At 55.7% G+C, this 25,659-nt stretch overlaps 1 protein-coding gene across 6 annotated transcripts; it reads left to right on the top strand.

Moving 5' to 3' along the window:
* The first annotated feature begins 6,914 nt into the window (after positions 1 to 6,914).
* On the top strand, positions 6,915 to 25,101 carry UBE2J2 (ubiquitin conjugating enzyme E2 J2). 6 transcript variants are annotated; one of them, XM_025386699.1, is made up of 7 exons: positions 6,915 to 7,115; positions 13,094 to 13,224; positions 18,307 to 18,347; positions 22,997 to 23,099; positions 23,178 to 23,316; positions 23,895 to 23,975; positions 24,516 to 25,101. In XM_025386699.1, exons 2-7 carry the CDS (start codon positions 13,094 to 13,096, stop codon positions 24,798 to 24,800), a joined length of 780 nt encoding a protein of 259 aa, XP_025242484.1. In that variant the 5' UTR covers positions 6,915 to 7,115; the 3' UTR covers positions 24,801 to 25,101. The 6 variants fall into 6 exon arrangements, with proteins under 6 accessions (XP_025242484.1, XP_025242519.1, XP_025242491.1 ...); XM_025386706.1 differs by having other exon boundaries at positions 6,946 to 7,400; XM_025386729.1 differs by having other exon boundaries at positions 6,968 to 7,115; positions 13,094 to 13,350.
* Positions 25,102 to 25,659: the final 558 nt, after the last annotated feature.

Genomic DNA, 25,659 nt, shown 5'->3' with positions numbered 1-25,659 from the left:
TCACGCCACTGGACTCCAGCCTGGGCGACACAGCGAGCCTCCGTCTCAAAAAAAAAAAAAAAAGTACGAAAGCAAGCTGTACCCACACCACCTCGGGCACGTGTCGTCAGGACCTCCGAGGCCCTGTCCCGGGCACGGCCTTAACCTTGGCAAAATAAACCTTCTAAATTGGTTGAGACGTGTCTCAGATACTTCTGGATTCGCACCTTGGTAACCACGAAGGGCTTCTGAATGGCGGTGCCCCTCACCTTTGACAGATTTCCTATTGGTGCCTGGTACCAGCTAAAGCTCTCCTTATGGCTCAGACCAATAGGACGATTTACGGAGGCCTCAGAGCTCCCCACACAATTCCCGACCTCTCAGAATTTGGTGGAGATCTGAAGTTTATTTTGCTGTGTGAATCATTTTCTGGAGTTTTACTTGCCTCCATGACAATGGAAGGCTGGTAACTTCTGGAGTCCGAGCTCACATCCAACAGGGAAGGGGAGTTCGAATTTTAGTTCCTGTTTTCAGGAGGGTAGACGGCAGTCTTGAACGGGGCCCCATTCCTAGGGAAGTAGCGGAATTGGGGTTTTTGTCTTGGAAATCCTCCTTAATGACTAAAATTGACAACCAGCTGGTCTTTTTTTTTTTTTTTTTTTTCAGACGGAGTCTCGCTCTGTCGCCCAGGCTGGAGTGCTGTGGCGTGATTTCGGCTCACTGCAAGCTCCGCCTCCCGAGTTCAAGTGATTCTCCTGTCTCAGCCTCCCGAGTAGCTGGGACTACAGGCGCCGCCACCACGCCCGGCTAATATTTGTATTTGTAGTAGAGACGGGGTTTCACTGTGTTAGCCAGGATGGTCTCAATCTCCTGACCTCGTGATCCGCCCGTCTCGGCCTCCCAAAGTGCTGGGATTACAGGCTTGAGCCACCGCGCCCGGCCTACCTTTTTCTTAAGACAAGGAGAACGACCCCATTTTCTTCTAGCTCAGACATGCACGCCTGGGGTCTTCTCTGTTGCTTTTTCTCCCAAAATTAAGCCCAGCTGGCTTGTCCGTGCATTTGTATGAGGAACTGAATTGTTGTTTGTATAGACAAATGAGAGACTGAGTTTTCTCAGCTCCGGAAAGAAAGGCATTTTGCTCCTCCCAGCTGAAAGGCGCCCCTGGGTGACTGTGAGCCAAGCGGGTGTGTCTTGTGGGCTGATCCCCCCCAACATGCAGCAGCTCCCCAGGGACCCCCAACACAATCAGTTTAAAGGCTTGTCCAGGAGATGCAGGCAGGAGCTGCTCACTCCGTGTTCTGAGTCCTCTCAGAGGTGTTGGACTTCTAGAGAGAGAAACTGAGACACGTAAGAGGGCGGAGATGCCTCAGTGGTGACACACTGTGGAGTCCCGCCCACGACCCGTCCACAACCGGCACACTCAACCTGCTCCACGGAACCCCGGGCCACAGCCCAGTTCCTCCTTTCAAGAAAAAAAAAAAGTGGGAAATAAATAATGTAAGACTCAGGAAAGACAGGGAACTACCTCCTTCCAGGCACCCACTGGTTTTACGGCGCCTCTACTTGCAAGTGTTGATGTAAAACTGAAAATGTCAAGGGCATGCTGGGTTTCCTAGTGCCCCAGCTGGCTTCATATTATGGTCTTTTGGGGCACATTTTAAACTGATGGGCAAATTCCATCCAGGAAAAATTCAGAGCCCAAAGGTCGGCCTGCAACTATAGAACTACAGAGTTCCTGGCCAGGTGCGGTGGCTTACCCTGAAATCCCAGCACTTTGGGAGGCCAAAGTGGGCGGATTACCTGAGGTCAGGAGTTCGAGACCAGCCTGGCTGACAGGGTGAAACCCCATCTCTACTAAAAATACAAAAATGAGCCGGGCGTGGTGGCATCCACCTGTAATCCCAGCTACCTAGGAAGCTTAGGCAGGAGAATAGCTTGAATCTGGAAGGCGGAGGTTGCAGGGAGCTGAGATCATGCCATTGCACCCCAGCCAAGGCCACAAGAGCAAAACTCTGTTTCAAAAAAAAAAAGAAAAAGAAAAAGAAAAAAAATGAACTATAGAGTTCCTAAGTTCTCTACCTCTCTGTTTCCTTTGCTGCCTGCTTTAAAGTTGCTGTTACTTTTTTCTTTTTTCAGACAGAGTCTCACCGTGTCGCCCAGGATGGAGTGTAGTGGTGTGATCTTGGCTCACTGCAACCTCTGCCTCCCGGGTTCAAGCTATTCTCCTGCCTCAGACTCCCAAGTAGCTGTAGCCGGGATTACAAGTGTGCGCCACCATGCCTGGCTAATTTTTGTAAATTTAGTAGAGACGTGGTTTCACCGTGTTGGCTAAGCTGGTCTTGAACTCCTAGCCTCAGGCAATCCGCTCGCCTTGGCCTACCAAAATGCCAGGATGACAGGTGTGAGCCACTGTGCCCGACCAGCTGTTACTTTTCTACTGAGATGACATCCACAGTTTGCATCTAGATGTTTCTTTCTGTTATTGCTTTTCTGACCAGTGACTTTGTGCTGATATGTCATGGTTAGAGGTGTAAAGCAAAAGCTGTAGGGTTTTTGTATGAGTGTGCATGCGTGTTCAGATGTGTTTATGTGTACGTATGTGGATTCTGTTATATGTTTTGTGGCCATAAGGTACCAAATTGGCTTAAGTTAAGGAGTACCCATACATTTAGTACATAATAACAAATTTCACGTGACTTAAGTAAAATCTTTTTTTTTTTTTTGAGATGGAGTCTCGCTCTGCCCCCAGTCTGGAGTGCAGTGGCGTGATCTCGGCTCACTGCAAGCTTCACCTTTTGGGTTCAGGCCATTATCCTGCCTCAGCCTCCTGAGTAGCTGGGACTACAGGCGCCCGACACCACGCCTGGCTAATTTTTTGTATATTTTAGTAGAGACGGGGTTTCACCGTGTTAGCCAAGACAGTCTTGATCTCCTGACCTCGTGATCCGCCCGCCTCGGCCTCCCAGAGTGCTGGGATTACAAGCATGAGCCACTGTGCCCAGCCAAAAGTATTGGTAAAGTAATATAAAAAGTGTCTTTAAAACTGTCAGCATACATTTTTGTTTGCATTTATTGATTTATATGGGGTCAAAACTTGGCATAAGCATTATAAAACTCTAAACCCAGCTGAATGCCACGCATGGTGGCTCACGCCTGTAATCCCAGAACTTTGGGAGGCCGAGGCAGATAGATCACCTGAGATCAGGAATTTGAGACCAGTCTGGCCAACATGGCAAAACCCCATCTCTACTGAAAAATACAAAAATTAGCCAGGTGTGGTAGCGCACGCCTGTACTCCCAGCTACTCAGGAAGCTGAGGCAGGAGAATCACTTGAACCTGGAAAGGGGAGGCTGCAGTGAGCCGAGATCGAGCCATTGCACTCCAGCTTGGGCAACAGAGTGAGACTGCATGTAAAAAAAAAAAAAATTATAGGAAAACGTTCTTTCTACAAAATTTCTTTTTTTTTTTTTTTTTTTTTTGAGACGGAGTCTCGCGCTGTGTCACCCAGGCTGGAGTGCAGTGGCGCGATCTCGGCTCCACTGCAAGCTCCGCCTCCCGGGTTCACCCCATTCTCCGGCCTCAGCCTCCGGAGTAGCTGGGACTACAGGCGCCCGCCACCTCGCCCGGCTAGTTTTTTGTATTTTTAGTAGAGACAGGGTTTCACCGTGTTAGCCAGGATGGTCTCGATCTCCTGACCTCGTGATCCGCCCGCCTCGGCCTCCCAAAGTGCTGGGATTACAGGCTTGAGCCACCGCGCCCGGCCCAAAATTTCTTATTAAAAGGTAAATAATTTTGTCTAATTCAAAGCTTATTTAAAGTTTATGTATAAAATGAAGTAAAAAGAACAAGAAAATAAGGGAGACTGAGGGAAGTTATAGATATAAAGAGGTCTTTTTGTTAAGTAAGGTTAAAAGAAAAATAATTTTATATGAGAAAGAATCTTGTATGGTAAATGTCCTTAAATAAATGACTGGTTGTTTTAAAAAAGGGATGTTCAGGACAATCTAGAAAGTCCACAGGTCATGAATGGTCTGTGTAAGCTGCAATACATTTAGTAAAAAAGGAATTTATAAAAATGTTACATGATAGGTCGGGCATGGTGGCTCATGCCTGTAATCCCAAAATCAGCCAGGCGTGGTGGTGCATGCCTATAGTTCCAGCTGCTCAGGAGGCTGAGGCAGGAGACTCAGTGGAACCTGGGAGGCGGAGGCTGCAGCAAGCCGAGATCAGGCCACTGCACTCCAGCCTGGGGGACAGAGCGAGACTCCATCTAACAACAAAAAAAATTGTTTTAAGGGGTTATGAATGCTGGTCCATGTCCTTTCCTATCTGGCCTAGAAATTTTAATGGGCTGTAAATCTTTTAACTCTAAGTCCCTGGGTCGTAGGGAGTCCTACTGAGGGGCAGGATTGACCCAGGGTAGGCAGCCATACCAGCCCAGCAATGCTATGAGACACAATAAAGATTTGGTAGCCATTGATGTTGCCTCTGGCAAATCTTGGCCAGAAGGGGTGAATGCAAACCAAAAATTAAACCCTAAGGCCCCCCAACCATCCGCATGGAGCCCTCCTCTCAGCCAAGGACATTCCAGTGTTAACCTGGAAACTTGCTCAGGCCATGGTGGGAAGGGGTTGTAGGTCATGCCTCCTCCCTTTTGGAATTCAGGAAAAGCCGACCAGCATTGACATCAACACAGGCCTTAAGTCTGATAGGAAACATTTACAAGGTATTCTCTCTGAAGCTGGAGACCCGAGGCTTCAGCTGCATGGAAAACCACAACCGCTTACTGAAACCCAGACATTCCTTTCTGTTGAGAATAACTCTTTCAACCAACTGTCAATCAGAATCATTTTGAATCTACCTATAACCTAGAAGTCTCCCCACACCACCCCAACTTATCCTGCCCTTTCCGATTGAACCCGTGTAAATAAATCATGTCTCCCTAAAATGTATAAAAGCAAGCTGTGCCACAAGCACCTTGGGCACCTCCTGAGGCTGTCATGGGTGTGTTCTTAACCTTGGCAAAACAAATTTTCTAAAGGGACTGAGACCTTCCTCAGATGCTTTTGGGTTTGCACCCTCCAGGTTGGGATTCTCTGTCCCTCAAGCCCCCGCCGGCCAGACAGTCCCTGCTGTTCAGAGGCAGCCAAGGCTTTCTGGTCCGACCCTGGGGGCTGGAGGAGGTTGGGGCAGGAGGTGGCAACTGGGTTGGGGAATGTTTCATTGGGTCCCCAAAGCAGAGGGTGCCCCCCACTGCCCAAGATGCTGAGGGTGGTCCCTGTTGTCTTATTCCTGAAGATGCCAGAGGAAGTCCCTCCTGAGGGCCGGCCCACAGCAGAAGGGCTGCTCCTGCCCTCGGAGGGCAATCTCAGGGTTGAGAAGGTTACAGCCACCATCCGCCACCAACCTAGCTGCTTGTGCCGATCCCACTGGCTAAGGCCTGGGCAGCCTGTGTCCTGCTTACCAGAAGGCCACAAATGCAGGCGGGTGGGGTAAGGGCCATGGTGGGGGGTTGGCAAGGCATGCTGGCCACACCTGTCCCGGGCACCTTCTCCCTGGGGTGTGACTCAGCCATGCTCCTGAGCAGGATCCTCTGAGCTGAGCCTCACTGCCGCCTTCCCACCTGCAGAGTCCCCAAAGGTGCGCTCTCATCTCACACTACTGAGGGACAAACAAGGCAGGGCGGGCCTCCATCTGCCACGGGCCACAGCCGTGAGTGTGCAAGCGTGTGGACGTGCTGGTGCCTGTATCTGCGGCCGGTGTGGCTTCCCTTACATAACTTTCCATGCTGTAAAACCAGCTCGGCCCGCCCTGCCTGGGAACGGCAGAGGCCTGAGAGGAGGCAGAGGAAGGAGGCTGGATGCTGAGCTGTTTTCCAAAGGTGGTGCCTGTGACGTCAGGAATGGAGGCAGGCTGGATTCCCACGGGCTGGGGCTGTGTGGACATTCCTCCTGGCTTCTGCCCCAGGACCTGCAGCAGCGTCTCAGACCCCCACCAAGGTGTCTCCGAGGGGCAGAGTCAGGCTGAGCATGGACACAGACTGCCCTCTGCCCGTAGCCACAGCGGGACCCACCCTCAGTGTTCAGCCACCTTGCTGACCTGTGGTTGTCTCTGAGAGGCCATCAGGGTTGGGGCAAAGGACAGGGCCACAGGCAGCCAGGTGGCGAGGTCCACCTCCCAATCCCCCACCAGGGGACCACCCTCAGCTCCCCGCTGTTCTTAGCTGCCTCTCGGTGAGGCGGTGGGCTGTGTGCCTGACCTTAGCGTCCCACCCCAGCGCCCGGCCACCTACAGCTCCCTCCCAATGTGTCTGGGGTCAGAGAGAGGTGGAAAGGACGCAGCGCCCCGCGCTTTCTAAAGTCTGTCCAGAGGGAGGTCGGGGCGTCCCGGGACTGGGCCAGGCACCTGCAGGGGGAGGGTGCTGGGGCGGGGGCGTCCCGGGGCTGGGAAGGCACCTGCAGGAGAGGGTGCTGGGGCGCGGACGTGGGTTGCAAAGCGAACCCACGCGTGTCACTCTCGGGTCCCTGAACGAGCCAGGCCTCCAGGCGCCCGGGACGCTCCACGCCGGGGCCGCGCCGCGCCTCCCCTAAGGGCCGGGCAGGGTGTGGGAGCGGACGACAAGGCGGGAGCCGGGAGGCGGGAGGGCCGGGGTCCTTTCTCCACCGGGGTCGCCCTCAGCCGGGCCTGCCGCCCTGGGCCGTGGCACGTGGGGACGTAAGCGCGCGGCTTCGGGGTCCAGGGCTTTCGCGCCCACTAACGGTGCCCGCAGCCGCCCGCCAGTGCGCACGCGCCGACCGCCCCGCCCTCCCCCGCCCTCCCCCGCCCTCCCCCGCCCTCCCCCGCCCGGCGCCGGCGGCGACAGAGAGTCGTGGGCGCGGTCCTCCAGGCTGCCTAGAGCGGCGCCCCCGCCCCCCAGGGAACGCGCACCGGAAGCAGAAACTAGGCTGGTTCCGCCCCGCGAGCGGCCATCTTGGAGGTTGAGGCGGCGGCGGCCCTGCGACGGGTTCGGTGGGCCCAGTCCCGGCGCGGTGTGGCTGTTTCGGGCGCGGGCCCCGCTTTTCCGCACCCTGCTCCGGCCTCGACCACGGCGAGCCTGAGCGCGGCGGCGGCCCACGCGCAGCGACAGGGAGAGGTGAGCGCGCTCGCAGTCCTGCGCCGGGTCCTCGGGCCCGCTCGACCGCCCCGCCGGAGCCGGCCACAGCGGCGGCCCGGGGCTGCGGGGGACCCTGCGCGACGCTTCTCCGTTCGCGCCCGCCGCCCGCGGGGCCCTGGCCCGAGCCTGCGCGGAACCCGAGGTCGGTTACGGCGGGCTCCCGGAGCTCCGGGTCAGGGTCAGGTCGGGGACTTGACCGCTAGGCCGGGTCTCCCGTCCGTTGGGACACTTGCGGCTGCCCCAGGACGGGCAGCCTCGATCCTGGTTTGTCAATGGATCCCGGGAGTCTGCGTCGGGGGAGGGCTGCCGTTGAGCCCGCCGCCGCCTCGCCCTGAACTGTTAGACCCCACACTGCCCCGAGAGGCACGAGAGAAACGAGCGTGCCCGGGACGGTGCTCGGGGCCAGCGTTTCTGGGAAGCCCGGGCGGTGACAGTGGGAGACCGGAGTCTGGCTCCACCGCCGGCCGGCGGGAGTAAGACACGAGCCCGGAACAAGTCCCTGAGCTGCCCCGGGCCTCGCCGTCCACACCGGCCAATTCCCTGCACCCTCTCAGTCCCTGGCCAGGTGTCACCTCCTGGCCTCCTTTTCAACGCCTGCCACTTAGTGCGTGTGTATTTAACTCAAGTCCGGTTGCCACCCTCTTGCCAGACCCAGATAGGAAGCGGCTGAAAGGTCGGGCCTCAGCCCGGTGGGAGGGCAGCGAGGAGCGTACAGCAGGCTTGGCTGGGGCAGGTCGGTGGCCCCGCGTCCTGCCCCAGGGGAAACAGACGGTGTAATCTGGCTTCCGAAGAAGTGAGTATCTCGCTTAATCCAAATGTCCAGCACCTGAGCCTAGGGCGTGGTTGGGTCTGGGTGCCCGGAACTCGCAGTCTGTCATCTACTCGGCCTGGCACCGCTGACCTCCTTCGCAACTCCGCTCTAGGCAGGTACATGTGTGAGTGACAGGCAGGTGAGCCAGGCAGGTGCATGTGTGCGTTACAGGTGAGTGTCCCACCTCCATCGGCCCGGGCTTCCATCCAGACTTCGGAGCAGTCTGGTGGAGAAAGCAGAGACTTCCGTGGCAGTCCTGGACCTGGGCGTGCCACGCGCCTGGCAGATGGGTCAGGCCAAGGTTTCCTGCCACATCCCTAAGCAGGAAAGAGCTGTCCAGACAAAGAGGGATGGGTGAGGGATGCTGGGCAGCCACTGTCTCAGCGCCTGGGCACAGCTGCCCTCGGTGATTCACGCTGCTTTTATGCAGTTTCCGTGTAAACGTTTTTTTTCTGTACCTTTTTGTTTTAAAATCGCCAACTCTTTCTCTCAGCAGGATGATGTGCTTGGTGTCCCTTGTCTGTGGGGATGTTTGAAGGGAACCCGAGGCACATATGCTTCAAACTCTGTTCTCACAGTTTGCTTCCTTTGTGGATTTTTTTTTTTTTTTTTTGGAGACAGGGTCTCTGTTGCCCTGGCTAGAGTGCAGTGGCATGATCTCAGTTCACTGCAGTGTCTGGCTCCGGAGTTCAAGTAATTCTCCCACCTCAGCCTCCAGAGTAGCTGGGATTACAGGTGCCCACCACCACACCCGGCTAATTTTTTTTTTTTTTTTTTTTTTGAGATGGAGTTTCGCTCTTGTTGCCTGGGCTGGAGTGCAATGGCGTGATCACAGCTCACCACAACCTCCACCTCCTGGATTCAAGCGATACTCCTGTCTCAGCCACCCGAGTAGCTGGGATTATAGGCATTTGCCAGCACACCTGACTAATTTTGTATTTTTAGTAGAGACAGGGTTTTACCATGTTGGTCAGGCTGGTCTCGAACTCCCGACCTCAGGTGATCCGCCCACCTCGGCCTCCCAAAGTGCTGGGATTACAGGTGTGAGCTACCATGCCCAGCCCCTTTGTGGATTTTTATTTTCCTTGTCCTTCCTGCTGTCATATTGGGATGAGATGAATTGGGGGAAGTCGCCCCCTGGCGCCTTGGGGGACGTGAGAACGCTGTTCTGTGTGAAGCTCAGGAAGGGTGTCTGGGGAAACAGCAGTTGAATCGTGAACATGATTTTAAAAGCCTCTCCAAGCAAGTATGGGAGGGAAGCTTGCTTGTGACTGACTTGATGGAATCTATTTTATTTTTGCGTGGCTGTCCATGACCTTTCATTAAACCCGCAGCCTGGCCACTTAGCTAAGCCCAGACACACCTGTACTTGAATTGTCCAGTGAATTATTTTCTATATGGCAGAGTGTTAGCTTCAGGGTGAGCGTTTGAAAGGACGGCCTGTGTAGAGTGCTGCTTGGGGTCATCGCTGTGTCCATCACCAGGTGTTGGCCTGAGGGGAGATCTCTGGCCCATTGGCTTCTTGAGCCAGGAGCTGGGGATGCCACTGTGTGGAGCACTTCCTTCCCGGGCAGGACTAGAACCCCATTCCTGGTGAGGGCCCTCCTGGGGAGGCACTCCTTAGGCAGAGGAGCCCGCCCTTGCCTCTGCTGGGGCCCAAAAGGGCCCTGCGTGGTGTGTGGGGTCACATGGAGGCCAGTGATGTGTGACAGAGTGGGAGGCATTTGGCAGGGAAATCAGGGAGGCCTCTGAAGGCGGTGGCCCGGAAGGGCCTAGGGGAGTTTCCAGTAGAGTCTAGGTTGGGAAGCAGCTGTGAGAAGGAGTGTGTCGGTCAGGGGTTTGGAGTGGGGCCCGGGCTGTGCTGGGTCCTGGGAGTTGGAAACGGGGAGGGCTGACTGGGGCTGCTCTGTCAAGGGGCTGGCAGGCAGGAGGAGGTGTTGATTTTTCTTTGCTTGACTGTGGAGCATCCTGAAGGGTGGTTGGGGGAGTGGGTGATCAGAACAGTGTGTGGACTTAGGGGTACAAGAGGGCCTTGAGATGGGAAGAGACTAGAAGCTCAGACCTTCTGGACTCACGGAGGGAGTTGGGAGGCTGCTGTGGTGCTGATGGAAGAAGTGACGCCATTCTGCATTAGAGTGGATAATGGGAGTGGGAAGGATGTGGTGAACAAGGATTGCAAGAGTCAGGGACCCCAGAACAAGACGCAGGGTCGGGGGTGGTGCCTCGGCTACACATTTGGGAGCACGCTGTGGGTGCCCTGGCTGAGCTCTGCACTCCAGGCCCTGGGTGTGTGGGGTGAGCAGCCAAGCCCTGGCCATCGCCATCCTCAGGTTGGGAACAGACACTGAACAGGCCACTGGTGATGATTCTCTGAGAAGGAATAAACCAGTCAGAGAGTCCAAGTCTGGAGATCTCTTGCAGGCGGAGACTGAAGGGAGGTAGAGTGTGTGGCTGTCTGCAGGTGTGTGAGTTGGTTCTCATGCTGCTATAAAGATGTACCCGAGACTCAGTAATTTATAAAGAAGGCCGGGTGCGGTGGCTCAAGCCTGTAATCCCAGCACTTTGGGAGGCCGAGACGGGCGGATCACAAGGTCACAAGATCAAGACCATCCTGGCTTACATGGTGAAACCCCGTCTCTACTAAAAAATACAAAAAACTAGCCGGCCGAGGTGGCGGGTGCCTGTAGTCCCAGCTACTCGGGAGGCTGAGGCAGGAGAGTGGCGTGAACCCGGGAGGCGGAGCTTGCAGTGAGCCGAGATCCGGCCACTGCACTCCAGCCTGGGCGACAGAGCGAGACTCTGTCTCAAAAAATAAATACATAAATAAATAAAGTAATTTATAAAGAAAAGGGGTTTAATGGACTCACAGTTCCGCACGGCCAGGGAGGCCTCAGGAAACTTACAACCATGGCGGAAGGGAAAGAGGCATGTTTTACATGGCAGCGGGCAAGAGAGCGGGCAAGAGCAGCGAACGCTGCCTTGTAAACCGTCAGCTCTCCTGAGAACGGCTTGGGGCAAACCACTTCCACGATCCAATCACCTCCCACCAGGTCCCTCCCTCGACATGGGAGATTACGGGAATACAATTCAAGATCAGATTTGGATGGGGACACAGCCAAAGCATATCAGCAGGGAAGCTGGTGGAGTCGGCTTCACGTTTGTGGGAACTGGGAGGTCAGGATGGAGATCACTGGTCACTGGCCATTATTGATCACCACTGATGTCCAGGGACCTTATTTTTTTTTTTTTTTTTTTTTTTTTTTTTTTTTTTTTTTTTTTGAGACGGAGTCTCACTGTGTCTCCCAGGCTGGAGTGCAGTGGCGCGATCTCGGCTCACTGCAAGCTCCGCCTCCCAGGTTCAGGCCATTCTCCTGCCTCAGCCTCCGATAGCTGGGACTACAGGCGCCCGCCACCACGCCCGGCTAGTTTTTTTCGTATTTTTAGTAGAGACGGGGTTTCACCATGTTAGCCAGGATGGTCTCGATCTCCTGACCTCGTGATCCGCCCGCCTCGGCCTCCCAAAGTGCTGGGATTACAGGCTTGAGCCACCGCGCCCGGCCCCAGGGACCTTATTAAAGCGTGTGGCCATGGCTGGGCACGGGGGACTCACGCCTGTAATCCCAGCACTTTGAGAGGCTGAGGTGGGCAGATTACCTGAGGTCAGGAGTTCGAGACCAGCCTGACCAACATGGTGAAACTCCATCTCTACTAAAAATACAAAAAAAAATTGCCTAGTGTGGTGGCAAGTGCCTGTAATCCCAGCTGCTTGGGTGACTGAGGCAGGAGAATCGCTTGAACCTGGGAGGCAGAGGTTGCAGTGAGCGGAGATCACGCCACTGCACTCCAGCCTGGGCAGTGAACAGTGAAGAGTCTGTCTCAAAAAAATAAATATAAATAAAAGAGGTTTGAGTTGGAGCTAGTCTGATGCGGCGGGGAGTCCTGTTTTCATCACCACCCCTCTCCCCAGCCTCGGGCATGGCTGAGGGGCCTTGGGGTCCCCGATCCAGCCTCTTCTCTTGCGTGATGGTGCCTCACGCTCCGTGCTTGGCCTGCAGTGCTGTCTTAAATGTCCCACCTGGAGCCACCAGAGTGACCTTCCTAACAGAAGATACGATCTGCCTTAAGGCTTGGACTCAAAACCCCTGTGGGGCCCAGGTTGCAGTGGCTCATGCCTGTAATTCTAGCACTTTGGGAGGCTGAGGCGTGAGAATCACTTGAGGCCAGGAGTTTGAGACCAGCTTGGGCAACACAGTGAGATCCCATCTCTACAAAAAATAAAAAATTAGCTAGGCGTGGTGGCACGCGTCTGTAGTCTCAGCTACTCAGGAGGCTGGGGTGGTAGGATTGCTTGAGCCAAGGCGGTCAAAGCTGCAGTGACTCCAGCCTGGGCGACAGAGCAAGACCTTGTCTCACAAAAAATAAGAAAATAAACCCTTATGCCCTGGCTCTGCCTCCCTGGCCAGTCTTATCCGTGCCCTCACTGTGCTTGGGCCCCTGCACACTGGGCTTTCTCAGGTGTGGCTTGTTCACCTGTGGCCCCTTCTACCAGGAAGACAGCTGCTCCTCTGCCCAGCGAGTGCCTCGGAGTCTCCAGCGTCTTCATCACTCCAGCCGCAGAGGCTTCCCCATTCTGCGGCTCCTTTTGCTTGTGGCCAGTGGTAAACGTTGGGCAGCTTCTGGGTGCAGTGGAGGGGCTGGCGGTGGTACCTGCCCATTTCCATGGTGTGGATTCTCCGTCAGTGAGCTCAGAGTTGGAAGGTGCGAGTAGCTGCCCTCAGGAGCTGGTCTGAGGCTGTGGCCTTAGCACCACCTCAGGCCCCGTAAGTGTATCCCTGTGTGAGTTCTTTGAGGACGGGAGCCCGGCTTTGGGTTTCTCCTCATCTTTGTACCTGAGCTGTACGTTGTGTCAATGAAGGCGGTGGCGGGACAGATGGGAAAAGAAGCCGCAGGGCCTCTGGGTATCTGGGCGGGTGGCAAGTCAGGGTGACCTGTGAGCTGTGACTCTGGGTGACTGGGCTGAGGTGTGTACGTTATGGCTGGGCCCTGAATGAGTGGTGGGCTGCAGAAACGGGAGTGGAGCCGCGTTGGGGGGAGAGCTGTGGCCAGCACCACTTTTCTTTGTCAGTGTAGACATTGTTTTTAACAGATGAGCAGCACCAGCAATAAGAGGGCTCCAACCACAGCAACCCAGAGGCTGAAGCAGGACTACCTTCGCATTAAGAAAGACCCAGTGCCCTACATCTGTGCCGAGCCCCTCCCTTCGAATATTCTGGAGTGGTAAGGCTGCGTCACTGATCACCTTGCACTGACTCTCGCTGCCACGCAGGCCTCTGCTGGCCTGGCTGGGTGAGCTTGGTGCCCCAGTCATGGCATTGGCAAGGTGCTCCTGCACCCTCCCCAGGGGTGAGTGGGTGCCCAGGGGCCGGTGGACACTCTCCGGTCTTTTCCCAATGGACGCATGCTGGGGATGTCACAGAACCCTGCTTGACTCAGTCTGGGGCTGGAAAGAATCTCCGGTGTGGGGTCCTTGGGGGAGGGGTCCAGGTTGCCTCAGGCTGGGGCTGGAGAGAATCTCTGGTGTGGGGTCCTTGGGGGAGGGGTCCAGGTATGCAGGGCTCACAGCTGCTGCTGATGTGTGCTCCAGGCACTTAGAGGAGAAACTGCCTTTCTAGACTCTGGTCTTTGCTTCTGGATACGGGAATCAGCCTGTTTTGGCTTGGACTAGGGTCCGATACTCCTGTTCCTGGCACTGGCTTGGGCCAGGTGCCCCGACCCTCAGGCTGACAACGAGAGGACTTGTGCCTCATAAGCGTTCACCTCATGGTGACTCTCCCCCTTTGAAGTATAGAGTGTGAGAGTGCATACCGCTCTGTAGAAACACCGCCATGACAGGTCTGCTAGTAATTTGGTAAGAAATAAAGCGTGAGAGCCCGGGCATGGTGGCTCACGCCTGTAATCCCAGCACTTTGGGAGGCTGAGGCGGGCAGATCACCTGAGGTCAGGAGTTTGAGACCAGCCTGGTCAACATGGTGAAACCCCGTCTCTACCAAAAATACAAAAATTAGCTGGGCGTGATGGCATGCGCCTGTAATCCCAGCTACTCGGGAGACTGAGACGGGAGAATCTCTTGAACCTGGGAGGCAGAGGTTGCAGTGAGCCGAGATCACGCCACTGCACTCTAGCCTGGGCAACAAGAGTGAAACTCTGTCTCAAAAAAAAAAAAAAAAAAAAAGGGAAAATATGAGGATGTTTTATATTTTGATCTTTAAAAAAAAAAAGTTATGACCGGGCGTGGTGGCTCATACCTGTAGTCCCAGCACTTTGGGAGGCCGAAGCGGGCGGATCACGAGGTCAGGAGATTGAGACCATCCTGGCTAACATGGTGAGATCCCGTCTCTATTAAAAGTACAAAAAATTAGTCAGGCGTGTTGGCGGGTGCCTGTAGTCCCAGCTGCTTGGGAGTCTGAGGCAGGAGAATGGCATGAACCTGGGAGGCGGAGCTTGCAGTGAGCCGAGATCGCACCACTGCACTCCAGCCTGGGGGACAGAGCGAGATTCCGTCTCAAGAAAAAAAAAAAAAGTTATTTATTTATTTTTTAATTATTTATTTTTTTGAGACAGAGTCTAGCACTGTCGCCCAGGCTGGAGTGCAGTGGCGCGATCTCGGCTCACTGCAAGCTCCGCCTCCCGGGTTCACGCCATTCTCTGGCCTGAGTCTCATGAGTAGCTGGGACTACAGGTGCCCGCCACCATGCCCGGCTAGTTTTTTGTTTTTGTATTTTTAGTAGAGATGGGGTTTCACTGTGTTAGCCAGGATGGTCTTAATCTCCTGACCTCGTGATCCGCCCGCCTCGACCTCCCAAAGTTCTGGGATTACAGGCGTGAGCCACTGCGTCCAGCCTTATTTATTTTTTTGAGACACAGTCTTGCTCTGTTGCCCAGGCTGGAGTGCAATGGCATGATCTCGGCTCACTGTGATCTCTGCCTCCCAGGTTCAAGCAATTCTCCTGTCTTAGTAGAGATGCGGTTTTACCACATTGGTCAGGCTGGTCTCAAACTCCTTATCCCAGGTGATCTGCCTGCCTCAGCCTCCTAAGGTGCTGGGATTACAGGCATGAGCCACCATGCCTGGCCTAATTTTTTTTTTTTTTTTTGAGGCGGCGTCTTGCTCTGTGCCCCAGGCTGGAGTGCAGTAGCGAGATCTCAGCTCACTGCAAGCTCCGCCCCCCTGGGTTCACGCCATTCTCCTGCCTCAGCCTCCAGAGTAGCTGGGACTACAGGCGCCCGCCACCTCGCCCGGCTAATTTTCTTGTATTTTTAGTAGAGACGGGGTTTCACCATGTTAGCCAGGATGGTCTCGATCTCCTGACCTCGTGATCCGCCCGTCTCGGCCTCCCAAAGTGCTGGGATTATAGGCTTGAGCCACCGCACCCGGCCCTAATTTTTTTAATTCCAGAGAAAAGATACTTCAGTGAGTTGAAAGGAAGTGTGTTTCTGCTTGGTCAGGGGTCCACCTTCTCTGGCTCACAGAGGAGGCCCAGCCCAGGCAGGTGGAGGATACCCAGGGTGAGGCAGAGCCCCTTGGCCACCAGAGTGCTCTCTGCCCCCAGTGCTGAAAATCAGATGTGGCCCCCCAGGACATTGCTGGCAGGTGCGAGGGACAAGTTCCACGGTAGCCGCCGCCTCCCTGGTTGCGAGGACGCCTTCATCGTGTGGGGAATCGTTTCCCACAAGTCTGTGGGTCAGGCATCCCCAAGACCCTGTGCAGGTTGGATGATTCACAAAGAATACTCACCATTAATATTATGGAGAGAGGCTGGACGCGGGGGCTCACGCCTGTAATCCCAGCACTGTGGGAGGTTGAGGCAGGTGGATCACGAGGTCAGGAGATCGAGACCAGCCTGGCCAACATGGTGGACCCCGTTCTCTACTAAAAATACAAAAATTAGCCGGGCATGGTGACGTGTGCCTGTAATCTCAGCTACTTGCTACTTGGGAGGCTGAGGCAGGAGAATCGCTTGAACCCGGGAGGTGGAGGTTGCAGTGAGCTGAGATCGCGCCAGTGTACTCCAGCCTGGAGAGAGCGAGACTCCGCCACACACACGCACGCACACACGCACACGCACACATGCACGCACACACGCACGCACACACACAAATTATGGAGAGAAAACAGCAGTGGAAGAGGCATGTGGGGCAAAGTCTCTGTGCTCCATTCCCAGCAGCAGGCTTGGGTTTGGACGGCGCATGTGGCATGTTGACCAGAGAAGCTCATTGGAAACCGAAACGTTTTAGGGGAAGGCCCAGGAACTTTATGGGGCTGGTCCTAGGCATCCTCTGTCTGGCACCTGCCAAAATACCAAAATACCGGACTTCCAGGAGAGCAGGGGCTCAGCGTAGACCACGTTGCGTGTACTGTTGAGGCAGTAAGCCCCGGTTGTCAGGTGGTGGCACCTGACCCGGGAGGACAATGTCAGTGTCAGGCCTGTGCTGCGGGAGCCCCTGGCAGGGCCTCCACAGGTCTCTCCCCTCCCTGAGAGAAGTGTGCTTTCCCAGGAAAGGCCTGTGGGGTGCGCTGTGGGCCACATGGATCCCATCTTGTCTCGGCCGCCCCAAGGCTGCTGGGCTCTGTCTCAGGAAGAGAGCGACTTCTTTATTTCTTCCCAGTGTTCGCAGCTTGGGCACAGGAATTGGGAACAGGAACAACTTAAGGCCACACTCCTGGGTGCATCGTGTGCTGAGCTCGGAGTCACTGGGTTCCTGGGCCACTGACACATGACAATGGCATTTTTTGAAGAAAACATATCAGCTGCCAGATAGCACGCATCACATCATCCCATTAGTATTTTCTTTTGAGTATTTTTGTCCCTCAGGCTGGAGTGCAGCGGCGCCATCTCGGCTCACTGCAACCTCTGTCTTCCAGATTCAAGCAGTTCTCCTGCCTCAGCCTCCCGAGCTGGGATTACAGGTGTGCGCCACCATGACCAGCTAATTTTTGTATTTTTAGTAGAGATGGAGTTTCACCGTATTGCCCAGGCTGGTCTTGAACTCCTGACCTCAGGCAGTCCACCTGCCTCGGCCTCCCAAAGTGCTGGGATTGCAGGTGTGAGCCACCACGCCCAGCCTAATTTTTGTATTTTTAGTAGAGACGGAGTTTCGCCATGTTGACCAGGCTAGTCTCGAACTCCTGACTTCAGGTGATCCACCCACCTCGGCCTCCCGGAGTGCTGGGATTACAGACGTGAGCCACTAAGCCTGGGCCCCCGTTAGTTTTAAACTGATGTCACACATGTCCTGGGGGAGAGCAAGGGGAAAGATGATGGCTGGTGTTGGCTGGTGTTGGCAGTTGCAGCCGTGTCTGGTTTCTGGCATTTCTAGCTGGCTTTACTTTCCATCTCTGTGCGCTTCTGTTTGGTTTGGGAATCTGTAAAGCCCAGACACCTCTTTCCGTGAAGCAGAAGCCTTGTTTATTTGTGTGGAGGGGGGTTTAGTCGGTTTGCTGCTGCCCCTGGTCTGAGGGTGAGCTCCGTGTGGGGACTGTGGTTGTGGGGACAATCACGGCAGTTCCTGTTCCTTCTCCAGGACAGCTGCTTAAGTCACTCATGGTTTTTCCAGGAGCATGAAAAACGGCTGGGGCACAGAGCCGGCCCCACATCACTGGCTGTGTTCTGTTTAGCCTGTGTGTGTGATACCAGAAAACACATTATGTATAAGTACATTTAAGAATATACATTTTAAAGTACATCGTTTTTTCCTTGGAGATAGGGTCTCACTCTGTTGCGCAGATGGGATGTGGTAGCAGTCATAGCTCACTGCAGCCTGAAACTCCTGGCTCAGGCATCCTCCCGCCTCAGCCTCATGAGTAGCCGCGACCACAGGCATGCACTACCACGCCTGGCTGTTTTTTTTTTTTTTTTTTAATAAAGGTGAGGTCTTGCTGTGTTGCCTAGGCTGGTGTCAAACTCCTGGGCTCAAGTGATCTTCCCACCATGCCCTTCCAAAGTGCTGGGATTACCGTCTTCAAGTACATCTTAGTAACGTACTGTGAAATTAAAATTTATTTAAGATTTCAGTTATTAATAATTAGGATTAACTATATTGTAGAAACAAAGGTATTTTATGATAAACATAGAAAGTATAGTCTTTAAGATCCTGTTACAAAGAGACTGAAAGCACCCACAGTAGAAGAGACTGGGAGCTTTGAAGCTGTGTGGCTGTGTGACATTTCACCTGCATCTGTTCACTGCCTGAATGTGAATGTAATTTTGACTGGGTCCTATAAACCCCAGGCTTGGAATGCTTCAGGTTTTGGAGAATTTGCTGTCCCCAAATCCCAAGTAATTTTCTTCTCTCCCTTAGGCACTATGTCGTCCGAGGCCCAGAGATGACCCCTTACGAAGGTAAGGATTCTGTACTTAGGTAGAAGAACACCAGGCCGTTTTTATATTCTGGATCAACCTTGCCTGTTCAACATCTTTTATTTGCAAACAGCAGCCTTTCTACTTTGGATGTGCGCTAGTTGAATTGGCTTAGTTGGAACTCATCCTTGTCTGCTTTTTCACGCAGTGGAAGTGTTTGCTCTGCTGATGTGTCTCAGCCCACAGGGCCGCCTGTAGCATCTGTGTTCACCAGCCTCTGACACCATAGGGCCACAGCCGAGAAAACCAGACTGGGGTAAACACTGAAGCTGGCCTGTTCTACTGTTTCTTTTTTTTTTTTTTTTTTTGAGACGGAGTCTCGCTCTGTAGCCCAGGCTGGAGTGCAGTGGCCGGATCTCAGCTCACTGCAAGCTCCGCCTCCCGGGTTCACGCCATTCTCCGGCCTCAGCCTCCCGAGTAGCTGGGACTACAGGCGCCTGCCACCTCGCCCGGCTAGTTTTTTGTATTTCTTAGTAGAGACGGGGTTTCACCGTGTTAGCCAAGATGGTCTCGATCTCCTGACCTCGTGATCCGCCCGTCTCGGCCTCCCAAAGTGCTGGGATTACAGGCTTGAGCCACCGCGCCCGGCCTGTTCTACTGTTTCTTAAGACCTGGTGCATATCATCAAAGGAGAGACATATGTATTCAATATGCCCTCTGTGCTGGGCGCCCCCAGGGTTTCGCGATCCCCAGGACGGTCTCTGAGCTAAGCGGAAGTACCCCTGTGTGGTGGCATCTGGGGCTTTGGGAGGCTGCAGGACCTGCCCAGCACCTCAGTCCTTCATTAGCTACCAAGGCCGATCCAGCAGCCTGACCCCTCTAGGTCAGCAGACACCACCTAGAGTCCTGGGTGTCATTTACAGAGTAGATGCTGGAGCTGTCAGCAAGTTTCTGGGGCCTTTGGTGGAGGCGGGCGCCAGCCTTGGTCTGGACCAGGTCAGGAGTCAGCGTGCCCGTGGATACCGTCCCACCGGCAAGTGCAAGGCACAGCAGGGCTAGGTCAGCAGTTGGCTGTCCAGCCGCAGGGCCCCGGCTTCAGGTGGCTGGAGCAGCAGGCTCTGTTTGCCTGTGTGTGGAGGCTTTGGGTGAGATTTCACTAGAGGAAAGTGCTGCTGCTAGAAGGTGGTTTGCAAACCCCTGCTTTGGACTGTCGGGAGGGTTGTGGGTGGGTAAGAATGAAAAAGGCTCTCCTGGCCGGGCGTGGTGGCTCACGCCTGTAATCCCAGCACTTTGGGAGGCCGAGACGGGCGGATCACGAGGTCAGGAGATCGAGACCATCCTGGCTAACACGGTGAAACCCTGTCTCTACTAAAAAAATACAAAAAACTAGCCGGGCATGGTGGCGGGCGCCTGTAGTCCCAGCTACTCGGGAGGCTGAGGCAGGAGAATGGCGTAAACCCGGGAGGCGGAGCTTGCAGTGAGCCGAGATCGCGCCACTGCACTCCAGCCTGGGTGACAAGATCGAAACTCTGTCTCAAAAAAAAAAAAAAAAACAACAAAATGAGTGGTGGTCTTTGACAAGCAAAATTATGCCAGCTTTACTTTTGTGATTTTAGTTTTTTTGAAATAAATGATGAATATTAATTCTGTATCTACACCCCGCCTCCCTCAGCATCACCAGCCAGGTCAGTTGCTGGTGGAGATAAGCTGCTCCCCCGACAGGGCTGGACACAGTTGGGAGAAGAGGGGGCAGCTCCTGGGTGTGGTGGGGCCGTTGCCGGCCCCAACCCTGTCACTTGTGCACTTATCCTGGTCCCTTCCCATCCCTTCTGTTGCGTGGCTCTGTGCTGGTCCTGGGTCTCAGGAAAGCCTCACTTCAGAGGCAGGTGTGTTCCTACTGCCCCTCCCTTTTCCCCTCTGTGGCACTGCTGCTCCCATCCCTGTGGCCCTCCCTCTCGCTGGGGGATGCCTTCTGCTGTTTGCAGCCCTGCCCTCTGCTCTCCTTCAGAGTCTCCAGGGAACCCCTCTGAACTGCCACTTGCCAAGGGGCTGTTCTCAGTCCTCAGTTTCTTAGCCTCTGGTATCTGATGCTGCTGACGATGGCTTCCTTCCTGACTTGGGGATTTCTGACCCCTCTTCCTGCCTTCTTGGTGGCTTCTGTGCCAGGTCCATGTCTTTCTGGCCTGGCGTGCGTTAGCTGTGTCCCCTCCGTGCACTGGGCTCCGTGGCTGTTCTGCCCAGGCATGCCCACTCTGACAGTTCAGAGCTGGCTTCCTGCAAATGTTGTTAAATAATTCCCCTTGAGTTAATCTGTAGATTTCACACAGTCCTAACAAAATCTCAGTTTCTGTACTACACAGGCTTATTCTAAAATTTACATGAAAAGGCAAAGGACCTGGAACAGTTAAAACAATTTTTCTAAAGAATAAAGTGGAATCTGTGACTGGGGGGGGTCTCTGCGGTGTGGTCACGCTGTGACTGGGGGGGTCTCTGTGGTGTGGCTGCCGTGTGGCCACACTGTGACTGTGGGGGACTCTTGCTTTGTGGCTGCACAGTCCATGTGGGGCGTGGGGCCTGTGGGGACACGGGGGGGTCACCAGGGTACAGTGCATAGCATGGGCGTCTGCGTGGGTCAGCTCGAGGAAGGGGGATGTGAACTGAAAATTGTCCTGGGTGACAGCCCCGCTTCTGGTCAGAGAAAGTCCAGCCTAGATTCAGAGTGGATCCCGAGGTGGCCTAAAACGATGAGAGTTCCCTGCAAGACGTGAAGCGCCCTAGGGGCAGGGGTGCTGCATCCTACACAGGGTGGCTCTGGAGCAGAAGAGCCCGCGACGATTTGGGAACTCGCATTGGGGCAGGATTGTGCACAGGGAGCCCGAAGGGAGGACAGAGGCCAGTGCTCCTCAAACCTGATGGCATGCACATGCACACACACAGACATACATGCATGTGTCCTGATGGCATGCACACACACGCACATGCAACACACGTGCACGCACGCGCGTCCTGACGGCATGCACACGCATAGACATGCGCACACACGCATGCAGGTGTGGCCGGGGAGTCCTGGCTCATGCACTTGTGCTCTGGTTGGGGTTGGCCCCAAGCTCTGAATTTCCAACCAACTCCAGGTGCAGCCTGGGCAGCCAGGGTGTGGGCCTCGGGCTGGGGCGGGGCTGCCACGAGGCAGCTTGTGGAGGGTCCGGGAGCAGGGCCGGGGGAGGCCATGCAGGGTGTGCGGATCTAGATTGATTTGAAGGTGGAGCCAACAGGATTTGCTCATTGTGTGGGTGTGGTGCCAGGAGGATGGAGTTGCCAAGTTGCCATTTGGTGGAAGTGGCCGGAATTCTGTCCTGGATGGGGGCGTCTGGGCGCTGTGCTGTGGACGGTCAGTGTAGTGGCCTGGAGTGTGCAGGGGGCCTGTGGGTGCACCGTGGGGGCAGTGGCTGAGCAGCCATTCCAGGACTCCTGATGGGAGGCCGTGAAACTGGGGCGACTCCAGGAAGATGCCAGGACTAAGAGGAGAGCGCCTTGTGCTTGGGTGGGTGAAGAGGGGCTGGCTGGAGTGGGAAGAGGGGGTGGGGAGGGAGGAGCTAGACCAGGTTGGGGCTTTGGAGAGGCAGAGCCAGGAGTGGCCCCTGATAAGGCTATGCCGTTGGGTGGTCAGAAACCAGTGGGAGGGCCGGGCGAGATGGCTCACGCTTGTAATCCCAGCACTTTGGGAGGTCGAGGCGGGCAGATCATGAGGTCAGGAGATAGAGACCATCCTGGCTAACACGGTGAAACCCCGTCTCTACTAAAATTTAAAAAAAATTAGCCAGGCATGGTGGCAGGCGCCTGTAGTTCCAGCTACTCAGGCGGCTGAGGCAGGATAATCGCTTGAACCCGGGAGGCAGAGGTTACGCCCCTGCACTCCAGCCTGGGTGACAGAGCGAGACTCTGTCTCAAAAAAAAAAACAAAAAAAAAACACCACCAGTGGGTACGTGTGGGTGACCCTGAGGTCGACCTTCAGGTCAGGTTTGGTAGGCCAGGGAGAAAGCCTGGTCGGGTGGATTCGAGAGCTTGGGAGGGGAGGACGTGGGAACAGCCATGGATGAGGCCCGAATCCAGGGGTTCAGGTCAGGGCGGGGGCATTTGGCAGAACTTGGAGGGGGGTGTGGTGGAGAGTGGTGTGTTTGAGGTGGGTTTTGCTGGCCTTTGGGTGCGGTTGGTCGGGGAAGCGAACAATGCTGGAGAGTCGCTGGGTCTGGACCTGAGTCCTGGGAGGGGCGGCCTCAGCTGGGCCTGGAGCTCCTGATGTGCTGAGGGTGTAGCAAGGAGGCCTGCCTGCCTCTCCCGACCCTCTGCTCTTGGTGTGGGTGTGTGGACGCTCCAGGGGGAGAGGTGTGCGGTAGCTGTGGGGGTCTTGAGCTCCCGGGGAAGTGGGGGGTCTGGGTCCAGTCATGTGGCTACGGGTAGGGTGGGGAGGGGCATTGGGTCTGGGTGGTCATGACGGTGGGTGGGTCATGACAGGAGTGGCACTGGAGAGTAAGGTCAGTGGGGGACTGAGTCTGGGAGCCGGCTCGGCACGGAAGGGCAGTGAGGACTCAGGAGCTGAGCTGGGGGGCGGGGTGGTGTGGGGATGGGGACAAGGTCTCCAGGAGCCCCTGCTGTGGAGGACGACAAGGCTCTTTGTTTTGTTTCCATGTAGGTGGCTATTATCATGGAAAACTAATTTTTCCCAGAGAATTTCCTTTCAAACCTCCTAGTATTTATATGATAACTCCCAATGGAAGATTTAAGTGCAACACCAGGTAAGGTGCCTGGAGGGTGCCGTGGAAGCTTTCTGGCCGCAGTGGGGAGTGTGCACTGACAGGGCCCCTGTTTCGCAGGCTGTGTCTTTCTATCACGGATTTCCACCCGGACACGTGGAACCCAGCCTGGTCTGTCTCCACCATCCTGACCGGGCTCCTGAGCTTCATGGTGGAGAAGGGCCCCACCCTGGGCAGTATAGAGACGTCGGACTTCACAGTGAGCTTTTGAGCGCCTCTCCCTTGTGGGCCATCAGCCTTGTGTCTGGGGCTGTGTTCTGTTCCTGAGTTGCAGCTGCCTTTCTTCTCAGCAGGCGGGGCTGGGTGGAGTTCCCACCTTGTCCCGGGCACCCCTTGTCCCAGGCACCGTGGTGGAGACTGCTCTGCTCTGTGGCCTCGTGTTCCCCGCTGTGGCCTCGTGTTCCCCGCTGTCTCTCGGTCTTGCTTTTCTTCACCTCCAGCGTCGTCCACACCCGCCAGTGGCTCCTCCTCGGGATCTTGGGGTGGGCCGAGGCAGTGCCAGTCGCACAGACGGCGGGGGCCTTTTCAGCCGGGAGCACAGTGCTTTTGTTAGCTGGTGTTTGTTTTTCTATTTTTAATAGGAATCGAGTGTGATATCATTAATAGATGAGAAGATTAAGAAGCCTTTATAAGACTGAGTTTGCTGTGAAGAGTGTGCTAATTAAGTGCTTTTTGCAGCATGAAGACTGCAGCCCTTGACTTTGAAATCATCTGCTTTTATAATTTTAAAAGAATTGAAATTAGTTTTCTGGCTGATTCCCTTCTCTTCCTTCCTAGAAAAGACAACTGGCAGCGCAGAGTTTAGCGTTTAATTTGAAAGATAAAGTCTTTTGTGAATTATTTCCTGAAGTTGTGGAGGTAAGAAAGAGAAAGTCGGAAATGGGTTTCGCCTTCCCCTGTGTTAAAACGCTTCAGTTTCACCTCTTTCCAAAGAGTAAAATCTGGGTCCTGAAGCTGCAGACCTCCTCAGGGTATGGCTCCTCTCCCCCAGGAGCCCCGAGGCGGGGGAGGCAGAAGGCCTGGGCCCTGGGGGGTGGCCTGCGGACAGCTGTGCTGGTGGGCGGGGAGCTGGGCCTTTTCCACTCGTGGGCCTGAGCGGCCACCTGGGTGGTCGGGGGATGGCTGGGAGGCACAGCAGCTGCCGTGTGGGACTGGAGTGCTCCCTGGTCTTGGCCTCTGTGGCTCAGCCTTACTCTGGTCTGCCTGAGTGCAGGGGCCAAGAGGCACAGGGCCAGTGAGGCCAGCCACGCTCGGGCCCTCACCTGTGAGATGGGGTCAGGATGTGACACGGCCTAGGGCTGGGTTCTTGGTGGTGGACTGTGAGCTCCTGAGAACCGGAGTGCTGGTGCTGAGGCGCTGGTTGGAGACCAGCTGCGTTTCTCGCTGTTTCTCTCTTAGGAAATTAAACAAAAACAGAAAGCACAAGACGAACTCAGTAGCAAACCCCAGACTCTTCCCTTGCCAGACGTGGTTCCAGACGGGGAGACGCACCTCGTACAGAATGGGATTCAGCTTCTCAACGGGCATGCGCCGGGGGCCGTCCCGAACCTCGCGGGGCTCCAGCAGGCCAACCGGCACCACGGACTCCTGGGCGGCGCCCTGGCGAACTTGTTCGTTATAGTTGGGTTTGCAGCCTTTGCGTACACGGTCAAGTACGTGCTGAGGAGCATCGCGCAGGAGTGAGGCCCGGGCGCCCAGACCCAAGGCGCCAGCGAGGGCACCGCGCGCCAGAGCGTGAGCTGGGCAGGCTGGACACACTGCCCGGCACCGGCGGACCCACCAGGCTCCTGGGTTGAGCGTTTAAAAGCCTGAAAGGGGAAGCGAAAACCAAAATGTGTGACTGGGCTTTGGAGGAGACCCGAGACTCAGGCCTGCCCCGGGCTCGCGCCGCTGGGGCTGGCGCGGATGGGCCGCCCGTGCGCTGGATTTGTAGCTTCTCTTCCGTGTTGTCTTTGGAGCTGTTTTAGTAAACCCGTTTTTCATTCTGTTAGATGTGGTCACTTAGAAACAGGCTCGCTGCTGAGCGCGCTGCGCGTGCGCTCCTGGAGCTCCGGGCTCCGGCCGGGGGAGGCGGCCGCGTGGTGACGGGGCCCAGCGGGGACAGCGCCGGCCGTGGCTCAGCATCCAGGGAGATGGGCTTTGGTCCCAGCATTTGCGAACGTGTTTACAGTCGGGGTGAAACGCGCTCCTTCTAGAAAGTGCGCGGGGCCTTCGGCGGTCGTGGAGCCAGGACCTGCCCGCTCCGACCACAAGGTGTCGCCCTTGACCGCGGCGGCCGGGGGGGGGGGGGGGCGGGGCCTCCTGGGCGCCCCTCGGGGCTGCAGGCGCGGGGGCCTCGGGTACCTGCAGAGCCGCTCCCCCGACTTCCTTAAGTCCGGTGGCCCAGAGCCCGTCCTGTGCTGGCGGAAGGCGGAGGACCGGAGTCCCTGCGGGAGGCCGCCACGACCGGCAGGCTGGCCCCGTGCGCTCGGGCCCCGCTCACATCCCATCCCGCGCCCCCTGCGCCGGTCTTCACCGTAGGTAACGGCTCCGGCCCGGGGTT

This window comes from Theropithecus gelada, chromosome 1 (genome assembly GCF_003255815.1).
Source record: "Theropithecus gelada isolate Dixy chromosome 1, Tgel_1.0, whole genome shotgun sequence".
Taxonomy (NCBI): Eukaryota; Metazoa; Chordata; class Mammalia; order Primates; family Cercopithecidae; genus Theropithecus; species Theropithecus gelada.
Note: the sequence above shows the minus strand (reverse complement) of the source record. Positions and strands in the feature narration are given on the sequence as shown.